Raw genomic sequence first — 13,829 nt, forward strand, 5'->3', positions numbered from 1 at the left:
CCACCAATTCAATTCAATGAAATTGTATTTGTATAACTTACTTTCTGAACGTGCAAAAAGAAAATCAATCGATTACAAATAAAACATTTTAATTGATCAATTAGTCTCTATCCTTCCTAATGTGTGAGCCAGTGGTGAGATGGTATGAAGAAGAAATCCATCTAGGTAACAACGAATATAATTTCTAAGCTTCTTAACTGTCCAATGAGGGAAACTTGAGCATAAAATTGGTTGTGATTGTAGTCCTAAGCAATTTATTACAGTCCAAATCTATCTTTATGGCTCTTCAGTTTAACCTTCACGATTTATGGTTCATTTGGAACCATCCCCAGCTACAGTGAGTGGTTCACAGCATCACTGTTTACCTTAGGAGCTCGTTTGTTTCGACAAAGCCAAACACAGTGAGAGAAGAGAAGAAGAAACGTATGATTATGTATAAAATAAAAAGTAGTTTTAGTATCTGTTATAGCACCACACACACTCACTCACACTCTTTTGCAAAGTTTTCCTACTAGATTTTGGTTATAAGGATTTGCTCATTTGGCTGCGATGGTGTCGGATGAGGAGGTCTGGGGTTCCGTCAGCGTTCCAGTGCATCCCAAAAAAAATGTTCAGTTAGGTTGAGTAGGTCGGTGGACACAGGACACTCGAGCTCTTCTAACCCTTCTACCATTTACAATCAAAACCATTTCTCCATGGAGCTCAATAGGTAAATGGGCGTTGTCATGCTGAAGCGGGTTCATTAGTTTTAGTGATGGGAAAATGTAATGCTGCAGCGAATAAAGCGTTTCTGTCAGCAGTGGGTTTCTAATGGTTGGGGAAAAAGTGTAGATGGGTGTGATGATCAGCTCTACTATCTTAATACAATTATTATTATTGTTATTATTAATGATGATGATGGTAGTGATGGTGATATAATTATTATTATACATGATGAATTAATTATAAATATTGATATAACAATTATTGGATTGATAATATTACTGTTGATGAGGATGATGATGTTGTTAATATTATATTTATTATAATTTATGCTTTTTTTGTTTCATTTAAATATGCTACTGTGAACAGATGCACTAACATTTGTTGCTTTCTTTTTCATTTTTCAATAAGACAATAATTGGGCAAGGTGGAATATCGATAGAGGAAGTTTATAATTTGTATTAATGATGATAATGATGACTATTAATAACAACAATAATTATTATTATTTATTGTTATTAATAATAACGAATAATTCTTGTTAACTTTTTATTCATGATGGTGATGATGATAATCTTATTTTTAATCATGTTTTTTGTTATTACAATTAATATTGTTGGAGATGTTGATAATGTTGTTGATGTTAAGCCCTTTCTGACGCACGTCACGCGCGCCTTGCCAAGTGAATGCGCTCGTGCGCGCGCGCTCGCGCAACTCTAAAGCGCTCCCTCGCGCGCGCAACTCTAAAGCGCTCCCTCGCGCGCGCATGAGCGTCTCCAGTGTGGAGTTTTCTTCTCCTCTGGTGCCGCTGTGGGAACTTTCCGAGTCTTCCAAACCTCCTCAGAGAAACTTCTAAAACCGTATTTATTTCCCACACGGACAAAACATGTCTTTTAAAAGGTAGGACTCAGCTGGCTGTTTATTTGTTACACAGACTTATATACCAGAGTAATACTTATAATGTGTTGAAGTCAGTATTCCTACACTGAGGGCATTTTTTCCTATAAATCTTCTTGAATTCAGTGTTTAAAAGGTATAATATGTTTAAATAGTGTAAAACAATTCTTCATGAGGTAACTTTGTCCATATTTTGGTTACAGAATGCACTTCCTCACACTGCTCTGCTCCAATATCATTGTAAGTAGACTCAATTTGCCATCATAAACCTTCAAATTCATCTTCTTCAGTAGTTATTCAGAGCTTCGTGATACACTTTTTGTATAATTCCTAGGTTTTGATCCAGCACAGCATTGGAAAAGGTAAGTATTCGTATATAAAAAGGTTTTTCATGACCTTCGCTATACCATTAGCTATCAAGACCTTTCATTGTATCTCATGCTTATTCCTGTTGATGCCTTCTCATTTGCTTCTCATTATTCACGCGGATTCCAGAAATTTCTGTTTTTTCTATACTGTAATCATGTTCAATTTGATACCAAGGCTATGCCAGTTATGGAAAAAACAGATATACTGAATTCGGAACGCTTTTCACGACACGATGACGTGATCTCTTTTCGACAGCTCTCGCCAATCATGTGGAAATCCAAAATATATGGCCGGATGAGGACGTTTATTACGAGTATCATCCAGCCAGAGTACCCTGGGATGCCGTCAACCAGTTGTGCATCCAGAGGTCAGGATCCCTGGCAGTCATACCTGGCGCTGAAGAGAAACGAAACTTGACTAGATTTCTGCAGTCCTTGAACATTTCAGAGCCCGTGTGGATTGCAAGAAGGAGTCCAGAAAAAAATGGTGATCTCGAAATACCACGTGCCTTCATTTTTTGTATTACCTATATACTCTTTATGGACGAAAGACTAAGATGAGATATTTTGCTGTTATAGTTACCTTCACTCTTCAGGGAAGGTGTTCAACCTAATTTTTGCAGTGTGCTTGTGGAGATTTGTGCTTATTTAACCACGAGGGCATTAGTAAAGTCAGGTACAGTTAGAGTTCCTATTCAGCCCAAAGGTGTTTAATAGGGTTGAGGTCAGAGATCTATAGCAGGCCTCTTGAGATCTTTTACCCACTTCATGCCACTTCAAGCTTTGTAAAGTATGTCTTCATGGAGTTGGCTTTGTGCACAGGAGCATTGTGATGCTGGAACAGGTTTGGATCTCCTTACCTAGTTTAATTGGAGGCAAACATCGCATCCAAAGACATCCAATACAATTGTCTAAATTTGTTTTTACAGTTTTACAGAAGAACCACATTTGCTTGGAAGTCAGGTGTCTCAATTCTTAAGTACATATAGCGTATATATTTGAGATTGCCTATTTTGCTAGTTTTTGGTATTAAGTCTTATAGTATTCTAAATCTTACCACCAAATAATTTCCTGCCATATCTTTTAAGGTACTTTAGTCCTGAAATTCCGGGGTGGAAGCGAACTTCAGTCGGCTCGTTTGCTGCACAAGTTCTCCAACATGAGCGCCGTGACCATCTGCGCTCACCTACAATTCAGTCCCGCTTGCCATGGGCCTTCCACTGTGATTTCTTATTCCACAGGCTCCTTCGTTAATGAGTTCCAGCTCCGAGCCTGGGTCAAGCCAAACCAACCGGTTGAGCTCGCGCTGATGGTGCACGGAAAACACAGCCCCTATCGTTCGGCCTTCGCCAAGGATGCCTCCTGGCACTCCGCGTGCGTGAGCTGGACAGGAAACGATGGCATGTGGACAATGTCAGCGGATGGCAAGGAAATTCTAAGCGGTATTAATCTGTACCAATCGGGCTCCATCGGGGGCGGCGGGATTTTAATCATAGGTCAAGAGCAAGACGCGTTCGGGCGCGTGCGCAAAAACAGCGAAGCCTTCTGTGGCGGCGTTACTCAGCTGCACATGTGGAATCGGGTCCTGGATGCCAGCGAGATCCAAGCCATGGAAAAGAACTGTACATATGTTCCTTCCGGTTTGCTTTTCAAATGGGGCACTTCTGGGATGGAAATGACACCCTCTCTGCAGACTCACTGGGGCTACATCGAATGTGAAGGTAAAACGATGTGCAGGTGCTGCATTACGGCCTGTTGAAATTTGATCTGTGAAGTCAGTGCATGTAAAAATTTCCACTGGTTCTCTGCATAGCGAATTCATAAAACGGAGCTGGGTTGTAACTGGGAAACTCGTCCCTAAAGGGTCGTAAATATATCACGCATGTTGTAATTCAGAAAACCACCCCTTCTAAACAAACACGTCTCTAAAACATTCCCATTCCATGATGAACAGGCTCTTACATCTCAGGCTCTTACTTATGACCTGTATATGTGTCAGGCGAAAGAACATGCCGGAAAACCGAAGTGCAATCCACAAAGGTTTTTAATGGAAAAAATATAGAGCAAGGCAGAAAACGGAAAAAAACCACAAAACGAAACTCCAGGTTCAACAATCCTGGTGAAAACTATGAGCAAACAAAACACACAGAGTCCTGTAACCAATAAGTACCAGAAACAGAGTGTTAGGATAGTCCGACAGTGTTCTTAAGCCTAAGCTGTAGAACGGACAAAGCACTGGTGGGAGAACGGGGTTTAAATAGAGTGCAAACTGATAAGGGCCAGGTGTAGCTGATTAGTATGTGGTAGAGCTGCTTGGAGTGATAGGTGGAGGTGTGGCTGGTGGATCCCTGACAATATGTTTATAAAACAGAATTTAACGTTTGTTGCTTTTTTTTACACCATTTCCTTTAGAACATTCCCAGATGCCAAAGAATGAGATGTGTGTAAGTTTTCACCCTGGAAGTGGAGATTGGACCTTGGATGATTGTGATACAAAAAGAGGAGGTGTTTGTCAATTTAATAAAGGTAATAAATCTATGCACGGCTTACACAGAGTTCAGTGGCTGTTCATGTAAAGTATTAGGTATGATAAAAATTAACAAGCATTTCTTTATGCTGTAGTCTACACTCAGTTGTAAAGCCTAAAGGCAAGTCATTTACATTAATAAATGTTTCTGATTGTCCGTTTATATAAAGAGAAATTCAAGGTAAGCATTTCACACCAATAATAATAATAATAATAATAATAATAATAAGTATTATTTTAATACACTTATAGACTAATAATAATAACCTTAGGATCACACAGAAACATACAGTTGCCTGCAAATGTCTAGGTAACCCTGGCCACATTATATGAGATATTTATTGATTTCTAAACAAAAGGAAATGCAAGCTTTTCAGCAAGCTGTTTTTTTTTTTTTTATAAATATCCTAGTTAATTTAGGCAAGAAAACTTTTAGATATACATAACTGTCCATATGCTGCCTAGTGTGGCAACACAATACCCCTATATGACACCTGCAGAAAGGTTTAGAAGAGATAGATAGAGGGTTAGTGCACAAACTTGAAAAAAAAAAAGCATGTCAAAATGGGAACTAAAAGTTGAGCACTTTGGTTACAATACCCAAATTTATGTTTGGGAAGAAAAAATCCAAACCTTGGGACAGAACTCTTTTGGATTGTGTTACAGCCCGTGACAGAGCAAACGTCTCATGTGTGGATACAAGAATGTGTTCCAGTAAATATCAACAAACTCTGGATATCAAATCTGACACTAGATATACCTTCTACAACATGACAATGATCCAGAGCATGGCTGGGGAAGACCTACCTAACTAACACCTAGCTACATTTTGGAAAGTTATTAGAAAATTCACCTGATTATATGAAGATAGTGAGTTTGAATCTTAATAATGCTTTAGCCATCTTTGGTCAGGAGTGAAAAGTGGGCCAACTGTGGGTGGGACAGAACAAGTATATTTTCTCCCAGTATATTTACCAACGCAGTTACAGCGACACGATTTCATTGTGCGTGCCTGTGAGCTTGGAAGTGGTCGAAGAGCTTTTTTTTTGAGTGTTACCCCACCCTTTGACGCACCATGAGCAAGAGTTGGCTGGCTTTACATGTCTCTGAGGAGGCATGTGTTTGCCTTCACTTTATGCTAGATTCCTCCCTCTAAAGAAGGGGATAATTTAGGGAAAATGCAGATCTAAAGCTTACAGATAAACAGCTACAGTACAAAATAATATACTGCATGTCTTACATAGAACACAAGTTTGGTGAGGATTGGGGTAAAGATTGAAGGTTTTGGTTTAGTAAAAAAGAAGTCCATCAAAGATACATTTGCGATGCAAAGCTTACGAATATTCAGTTATGCATCAATTTCTTAATTTTTCCGATACTGATTCTAGTTCCCGTTTTGAGCACAGAGCTCGTGGATGACATCGGCATATCCAGTTTTCCCAAATCGCCATTTTTTACAAAAATCCGCAACGATCTTCATGCCAACCCTGTGAGTACAAGAGCTCGCACATCTGCTTTACAACGTGTCTGTTTATACATTTTTCCAAGCTTTATCTTATCAGAGTTTACCTTATCGTGTTTACACTGAAGACGGCTAAATGTTTTTTTTTTCTCCCCATAGGAGTTAGAAAACCATAATTCTTCATCAACGGCAGAACACGAGCTGCATTGGCTGAGTTTGCTCGCTCAGTCTGTCGTGAAGGCTATCGAGACTGATCCTGCCATCATCACGCCTTCAGACATGCAGCAGCTCACTCAAACCATTGAGCATGCGGCAGCTGCTCAAGTTAATAAGACATCGGTCCCTTCTGAAATTCTTAGGGCCATGGTTTCCAGCTACCTGATCCTAGCCAGTGGGCTTATTGATCCTGCCTTGTCCAAGCAATGGTTGGATATGAAGCCATTAGGTGTACGTTCTAAAATTCAATAGCGTGAGATTAATGTCTAATACCAGTACGGGCATAATCAAATGTGCTCTTTTTGTGCTCTTTACAGATTAACCTTAGACCATTTACGGTTGTCGAGAGTATTGAAAAAATACTGTGGGCGCTGGCTGATTCGATTTTCCCAGACAAGAAAAGCTTTGCACTTTTAACAAAAAACATAGGTAAATTGCTCCGATGATACTGCTGACTTGAAAAAATTATGTTTGATGGGTCAATACTAAGGAAGGGTCGTTCGTGAAAGATTTGTTCATTTTGAATGAGCCTTTAATGTGACTTAGAAGTTTTAAAGAGTGATTCATTTATTTTCCACTGCATGAGCAAAGCACCAGTTAAGCAAAGGCTACTAGGAAATTTAACTGTGTACCGTATCTTTCGGACTGTAAGCCGCTACTTTTTTCCCACGTTTTGAACCCCGTGGCTTAAACAACGAAGTGGCTAATTTGTGTTTTTTTCCTGGGTTTTTCCCGGTTTCACAAACTTCAAGCCAAAAAACTGAGCGACATAACATTAGACCAATGAAATTACAGAACGGAAACAAAAAAAACAAAAACAAAAAAAAAACACACACCTCACCTGTGTTCTGAGCTGCACGGCATCGGGAGAAAAGCTTAACCGATGGAGATTTTTAAACGCACACGATGGCAAAAGAAAATCGAAAAAAAATCGAGAAAGAAATAGTTGTGAAAGGAAGGAGGAACACAGTGAACAATGACTTTTTTGGTAAGCTACTGTTTAGATACAAGCCGTTGTAACGCGTTAAGTCTGGGTCATGGGAGAGCTCGCTAACTCCAGTTTCAACAGAAATCATATAAGCACAGACAGGTTTCCAAAACTCCAAAACTTATTTTTCTTGGCAACAGCGTTACGGTTAGTCAAAGAAAGTTAGAAATGAGCATCAGAAAATAATAAGGACATAATCCTTGGTCTTGCACACATGCAGTAATACCGGAAAAAAGGCGGCAGGGTATTAAAATGCCGCTCTGTTCTTAAAGGAGCCACAACATATTTCACCCGTTACACCGTGTAACAGACACTGTCTTTCGTTAAAGCCTGTGTAAAGTTCATTAGTTTTAGTGTAGACACCTGCGGCTTCTAGACATGTGCGGCTTATTAATGTTAAAAATATTTGTAAAATTCAGTGGGTGCGGCTTATATATAGGTGCGCTTAATAGTCCGGAAATTACGGTAGTTTTTTCCTCTCGACTCTTCTAGTCAGAGTGGTTCATTCTTGGACATTTCTTGGAAGAAATTTAATTCATTATTGTACTTACATAGATTTTTCGGGTATTTGTACTTAAAATTTGTACTTGACTACGGAAATATTTCCATTCCATCCATTTTTTCCACTTCACTACATTTTAAAGTCAAATACAACTTTTTACTCAACTACATTTTACTGGAGTATTGTATCTCTACTTTAACTTATTTAAGAGTTAGCTCCTGATTAATCGCAATTTAAACGCACATTTTTATCTTTTCTTAATGTACCTTAAATTAATACTTTTCAAGGCTTATAATACTCTAACCAAAATGCAAATGTTTATTATTAGCGAAACCAAACTTAACACAGAGCATGAAGACAAAATATTAAATGTTTTATAGTAATTATGGTGTATAATTTTGCTTCGTTTCCACACGGACAGTTTTAAATGCCCGATGTTTGCATCATGGCGGATTTTGGTGCTTGATTTGAGGCTAGGCGCATCAGGAAAACAAATGTTTAGTGATGAAAAATAATAAAAAAAAAAAAATTTATATTTTATATCTGAGTAAAATAAGGGCATCGTAAATAAACGCGTGTTGCAATTGATTTATTATTAAAAATATATAATGTATATAATAATATATTATTATTGGAACGATAGTCAAATTTCATGTATGTAGAAGTGTTGGAGAATCTGCGTATTGAAAATCTTTGTTTATTTCTGATTCAAGGAACTAAATGACAAAAAAAAAAACGAATTAATTTTGATAAAGAACCAAGTCGCTAAAATGATCCGATCTTCCGATCACTAGTCAAAACCTCAATAGCGCTGAAATAAACCGATAATAAACAGTTGCACAGAACTTCATAATTCTGGATTCTCATATTGACTTCTCCTCCTGCTCGTGATCTCTCATATATTCGTTATAACTAATAACTGATTACATATGTGCCGTATATAATACACGCTAAATATTAGACTGTATGGGTGTTTTTTCTTGTAGATGTTCACATGGAGCCACGGATATTATCTCACGCAAACTACGAAAGCGTGTACAAACCCTCAATGCAACAGAATCACTCCAGCAGCCCCGAGGAAATGCTCATATCTGAGACTGAAATCCAGAAGCTCCATTTTCTAGGTGAGTGAAGTCGTGTGCTAAACTATGGTACACATTTCCTATAAATATACAGTATTTCACCAGAATGCTTCGTAGTTGGGAGTATGAATTCACGTTCGTTGAAGTTAAGTTGACACCATATTGTGTAGAAAAACCCAAATCTGATCCTCATCACAATCGTGGTTGACTGTTTATTGTGACCAAAAGTTTGTGGAAACCCCATATCTTGAAAACTGCATGTTTTTGTCGAACATCCCATTCCTGGTTTTGCTGTTCCAATAAACTCTACTCTTATGGGAGGAGGTTTTAATCCATTTTAGGAGCATAAATGGGAATTTTTTTATCATTCAGCTCCAAAAGCATTTGAGAAATCAGGTACTGATGCTATGGAGGTGGTGAGATCTGAGGTCTAGATGGCAAGACTGTTGAGTTTTTCCATTCCAACCACTCACATAAAACCATTTCTTCATGGTCCATTAGCTCCAAATGACATACAAAACACTATTTGGGCAAAAGTATTGGGACACTTTACTTTTCCAGCCATGTGTGGTCAATGTCCAAACTGATACCACAAACTTGCACACAATTGTGGAGGACATCTCTGGATGCAGGAGCAAGGATTTTTCCCCCTTCACTCGAACTAGGAGACCATCTCCATGAAGATATCCATATAGGCCAGCTATAGGGCTCTATAACCCTGTTGAACACCTTTTGGGATGAATTAAATAGCTGACGGCACCCCAGGCATCCTCACCTCACCTGCATCAATACATGACTTTACTAAACTAAATGTAGAATGGGATGTTCACATATAATTACCAACCATGACGGTTACTGAACAAATTTATCTTTTGCAGGTCACAAGAATGTGATGTTCATTCATGCCTACTACAGCAATATGATGGAGGTGCTCTACCAAAATGAATTCGAAGCATTTAAAGACAAGCACACAGCAAGTGGACAGTAAGAGACTGCTTTCTTAGTGCTGAATCTTCAGAATTATTAAGCAGATTACGTTTTTTTTATTTCTTAAACTTAATGTACACGGCAGTAAAAGCTTATGGATATTGTTGTTTTTCCCCCAGATATGTGCTCGGTCACCTGGCTACAGCAGTGATTTCAGCCACGGTGCGAGATGTGGCAAGGGAAGAGAACATTCCGGTGTCTGTGCAGTATACTTTGTCTACTGTAAAAGTGGTATGTGCATGTGCTACGTTTTGGAGTTATGGAAATCAAATGCATGCATGGTATAGATTATTTTGCGTATTTAAACAATGATGAATCTGGATCTGAAGCTGAATTTCATTATGTGAGTAAAAAAAAAAGCCTAATCATTAGTTTCAGAACAAACATTGTGGAGTTATTTATATATATTTATATACAGAATACAAAGTTCCAAAAGTTATGTTGAAAAATGACCGTTAAACAATAAAAAAAAATATTTATGGTTAATCGTGAGATATAAAGCTACATTGGTGACAAAACTCAACCAATCCCTGATCCTGAAGCTTTATTCTTAACGGAGAGGTCTGGGCCTGTGCAACACATTTACAGCATAGAAAGAAGTAGATTGGGATAAGAAAATCTTTCAAATCAAACCATTGTTTCTGAGCACTTTTGGCCCTGAATCCAAAACACTTTATGGACAAACATAAGAATCGTATGTTCTTTTTGAACATTGCATTGACAATTAGTCCCCGTTTGGCCCCACAATTCTAAGAAGATGATCCATTAGATTTTTTAGGAGATTTGTGCTCAATAATTTATTCATTCATTTATTCTAAAGGGTGATAGTAAAGTCATGTACTGATGTAGGGTGACAGGTGCTGAGGAAAATTTCAGTCTATCGCACCCAAATCCTATTCAATTTATCTGTGTACAGCTGCCTTGAGACAGCGTCCATTGTTAAAAGTGATATACAAATAAAAAAAAAAAAAAAAATTTGAATTGAATCCAACTTTGTGAAACCACGTATGACTGGGAAAGTCAGCTGCTCTAATACGTTTGTCCATATCGAGTACGCTCTATTTCCTAGATACGATATAGTCGCCAAATTGAAAAGTAGATCTGGAATGTGCTGTTGATATACCCTCGATTCAGACATCTTTCATTTCTTAAATTCTGTTTATCTACTGGAGTTTCATCTGAAACAGATGAACTCTGTGTTGGAAGCACTGAGATGCATGACATCACACATCTGTTTCCATTGTAGGTGGAGTCTTCTAAACAGCCCACACCTTTGTGTATTTTCTGGAATGTCAGTGCAGAGTAAGTAGATGACAGATGCATAGAAAAATCGTGCAAATATCTATGTCTAATTTTAAACAACTGTTTTCTTAGAGCCTCAGATGTGAGTGATTGGTCAGACAAAGGCTGTAGAGTGTTGCACTCTGGACCAAATAGCACGTCCTGCCTTTGCAACCACACCACCAACTTTGCCATCCTTATGAATTACCTGGAAGCGAGGGTACGGTAATGAAGTGAAATGATATTGTGTATTATAAAAATCAGTTACAGATATTCTGTTAAACATATTCTATTAAATAAATTATAGAGATTTATGTTTAAAACTTCCCAGTGCTGTGTGCAACAAAACTAACCTAACAAGTAAAAAAAAATGGTATTAAGAAATAAATCTGTATTATTTTTGCATGCATGCCAACTTATGACCAAAAAAAATTGGTCAATGATACAGCTTATATAAATTTCCCCATAACTTAACGTGAGATTCCTGGTAAGTTTCCCCTGAAGAAGTTCCCATAGAAAGTTTCCGGAAATTTTGCGCCCCTATTTACTACTACTATTATGTATTTATTAATGACAGCAAAACTAATGTGGAAGGATTGTGGATACTGTCATAAGTGTTCAGGACTGTAAAGAGGTTAATTCAAACACGGCCTATTTAAAATGTATGTAATTTCGGGCACGCTAAAATCTATGCATCACTCTATTCAAACAAAATCACAGCATTTCATACATCTGTTTGAATACCTTCTAGCTCTGTCCAGCAGAGGGCTCTGTCACCTTACAAAAGAAATTGGAATTTGCTAGAACTTGCACATACAGTAGAAATGCTGATTATAATTGCTAATTGCACATAGGAATTGCATCTGTATAGTTTATCACATTGTTCATTTCAGTGGACAGGGTATTTCTTTAGGACAGGTAGGAAATATCTAGATTTATTACTCAGGATTTGATTTGGACATCTGATGGATAGAGTGAGTGGAAGCGACAGAGAGATAGAGAGAGATAAAAAAAAGAGGGAGTGCAAGAGACTCTAGGTGATTTTATTTGCCTTTCCTTTCTCTCTGCAGTGGAGTAAAGAGGAGGAGATGGTCCTGACCAAGCTGACGTTTATAGGATCAGGAGCATCACTTTGTGCTCTCGTAGTGACCTTGATGCTGCTTACCATGCTAGAGTAAGTGGCTTCCAAGGATACAGTGCACAAGCAACAATGTGTGTGTTTGTGTGTATTACTGTAAAAAAAACATACATATATATATATACACACACACATATATATATATATATATATATATATATATATATATATATATATATATATATATATATATATATATATATATACACACACACATATATATATATATATATATATATATATATATATATATATATATATATATATATATATATATATATATATATATATATATATATATACACACACACACACACACACACAGTATATTAAAAAGGAGACGAATATAAGGATTTGGAAATAAAGAATATAAGGACAGTGTTATTGCTGTGAACATTACATGAATATTTTTTCGTCCAGTATTTCTAAGTGATCTAAAGCATATTCAGTGGTCAATAATAGTCGCTTTTTGAGGCGAGAGAAGTATTGAACCTTGCTAATCTGGTAATTAGTGTTCAGCAGCTAATCACATACACAGGACGCTGACCTGAGGTTTTATGGTAACATTACAATGGAATTGATCAAGCACAATGGTCACAGAGGGAATTCCTAATCAGTACAGTACTGGACAAGCCGATTTAAGGAAAAGATTTACGGTCCATACAGTCTGCTGGAAATAACAGAAAAATGAAATCGATTAACTAAAACGAATGTAATTTCCCCCTGCATCTGTGCAGTATTCCAAAATCGGAGAGGACGTCCATTCACAAGAATCTTGTCATCTCTCTGACTTTTGCACAAATAGTCCTTCTGTGCAGTGGCTCTGCGATTCATAACAAGGTATGCATCATGGTAAAGGAATAATTACAGACGGCCGACCCAGAGGTATACTTTTTTTTATGAAAATGGTGTATAAAATATATAGCTGTAATGAAAATTTATAAAAAAAAAAACAAAACAAAGTCAATGCTTTTATGCTGTCACTGATCTTCGAGGCCCTGATGCCATAATTGGCATGAAATCTAACCTGGCATGTGACCTCTGTGTGGTTGTTTTACATATTTAACCTCAGGTGACCCTGTGCCCTCAGGTGGCCTGCACGATGGTGGCAGCTCTGCTCCATCTGTTCTTCATGGCAGCGTTTAGCTGGATGTTAGTGGAGGGATTGCTGCTCTGGAGCAAAGTGGTGACCGTTAACCTGAGCGAAGATCGCCATATGAAATACTACTACCTGATTGGCTGGGGTAACAAGGCTGATGTGTTTATATCCTATAAATCTTTTATAATATTGTAAGTTTTTCTCCGAGCAGGTGAAACTGTGCAGTGTTTTTACATTTTTGGTGGAAATTTATGTTACTAATGATCAAATATAAGTGTGATATACTGTATATTAAGCAACTGAAAAGAAGGTTCTGCTGTGCTTTTCCATGACCAAGCACATAAATAATATATATACACACACACACATATATATATATATATATATATATTTATATTTGCACTAATAACAGGCAATTGTTTTATTCTACCAGGTCTGCCTGTCCTGATAGTCGCCATTACTTTGGCTTCAGCCTCTGGAAGCTACTCAGCAGATGAGTACTGCTGGCTCAGTGTACACAATGGCGTCATATGGGGTTTTGTTGGTCCGGTCATCTTCATAATTATGGTGCGGCTGCGTC

General features: G+C 37.7%; 1 protein-coding gene across 5 annotated transcripts in view; it reads left to right on the top strand.

The window, feature by feature from the left end:
- Nucleotides 1-1,488: 1,488 nt before the first annotated feature.
- The window catches only part of LOC310735409 (adhesion G protein-coupled receptor D2), a 60,999-nt gene continuing 48,658 nt past the window's right edge, over nt 1,489-13,829 (top strand). For 4 of the 5 annotated variants that reach the window (XM_083558140.1, XM_083558143.1, XM_083558144.1 and 1 more), the window contains exons 1-18: nt 1,489-1,602; nt 1,803-1,839; nt 1,934-1,961; nt 2,224-2,454; nt 3,056-3,688; nt 4,380-4,493; nt 5,883-5,983; nt 6,116-6,403; nt 6,490-6,601; nt 8,649-8,786; nt 9,623-9,728; nt 9,851-9,962; nt 10,978-11,033; nt 11,106-11,232; nt 12,083-12,186; nt 12,888-12,990; nt 13,241-13,394; nt 13,683-13,816. In XM_083558140.1, the coding sequence (XP_083414266.1) occupies nt 1,589-1,602; nt 1,803-1,839; nt 1,934-1,961; nt 2,224-2,454; nt 3,056-3,688; nt 4,380-4,493; nt 5,883-5,983; nt 6,116-6,403; nt 6,490-6,601; nt 8,649-8,786; nt 9,623-9,728; nt 9,851-9,962; nt 10,978-11,033; nt 11,106-11,232; nt 12,083-12,186; nt 12,888-12,990; nt 13,241-13,394; nt 13,683-13,816 (2,592 nt within the window). In that variant the 5' untranslated portion in view covers nt 1,489-1,588. The remainder of the gene's footprint in view (nt 1,603-1,802; nt 1,840-1,933; nt 1,962-2,223; nt 2,455-3,055; nt 3,689-4,379; nt 4,494-5,882; nt 5,984-6,115; nt 6,404-6,489; nt 6,602-8,648; nt 8,787-9,622; nt 9,729-9,850; nt 9,963-10,977; nt 11,034-11,105; nt 11,233-12,082; nt 12,187-12,887; nt 12,991-13,240; nt 13,395-13,682; nt 13,817-13,829) is intronic. The other variant, XM_083558142.1, reaches the window with a different exon arrangement.

The sequence above is a fragment of the Silurus aristotelis genome, assembly GCF_946808225.1.
Source record: "Silurus aristotelis genome assembly, chromosome: 13".
In the NCBI taxonomy this organism is placed as follows: Eukaryota; Metazoa; Chordata; class Actinopteri; order Siluriformes; family Siluridae; genus Silurus; species Silurus aristotelis.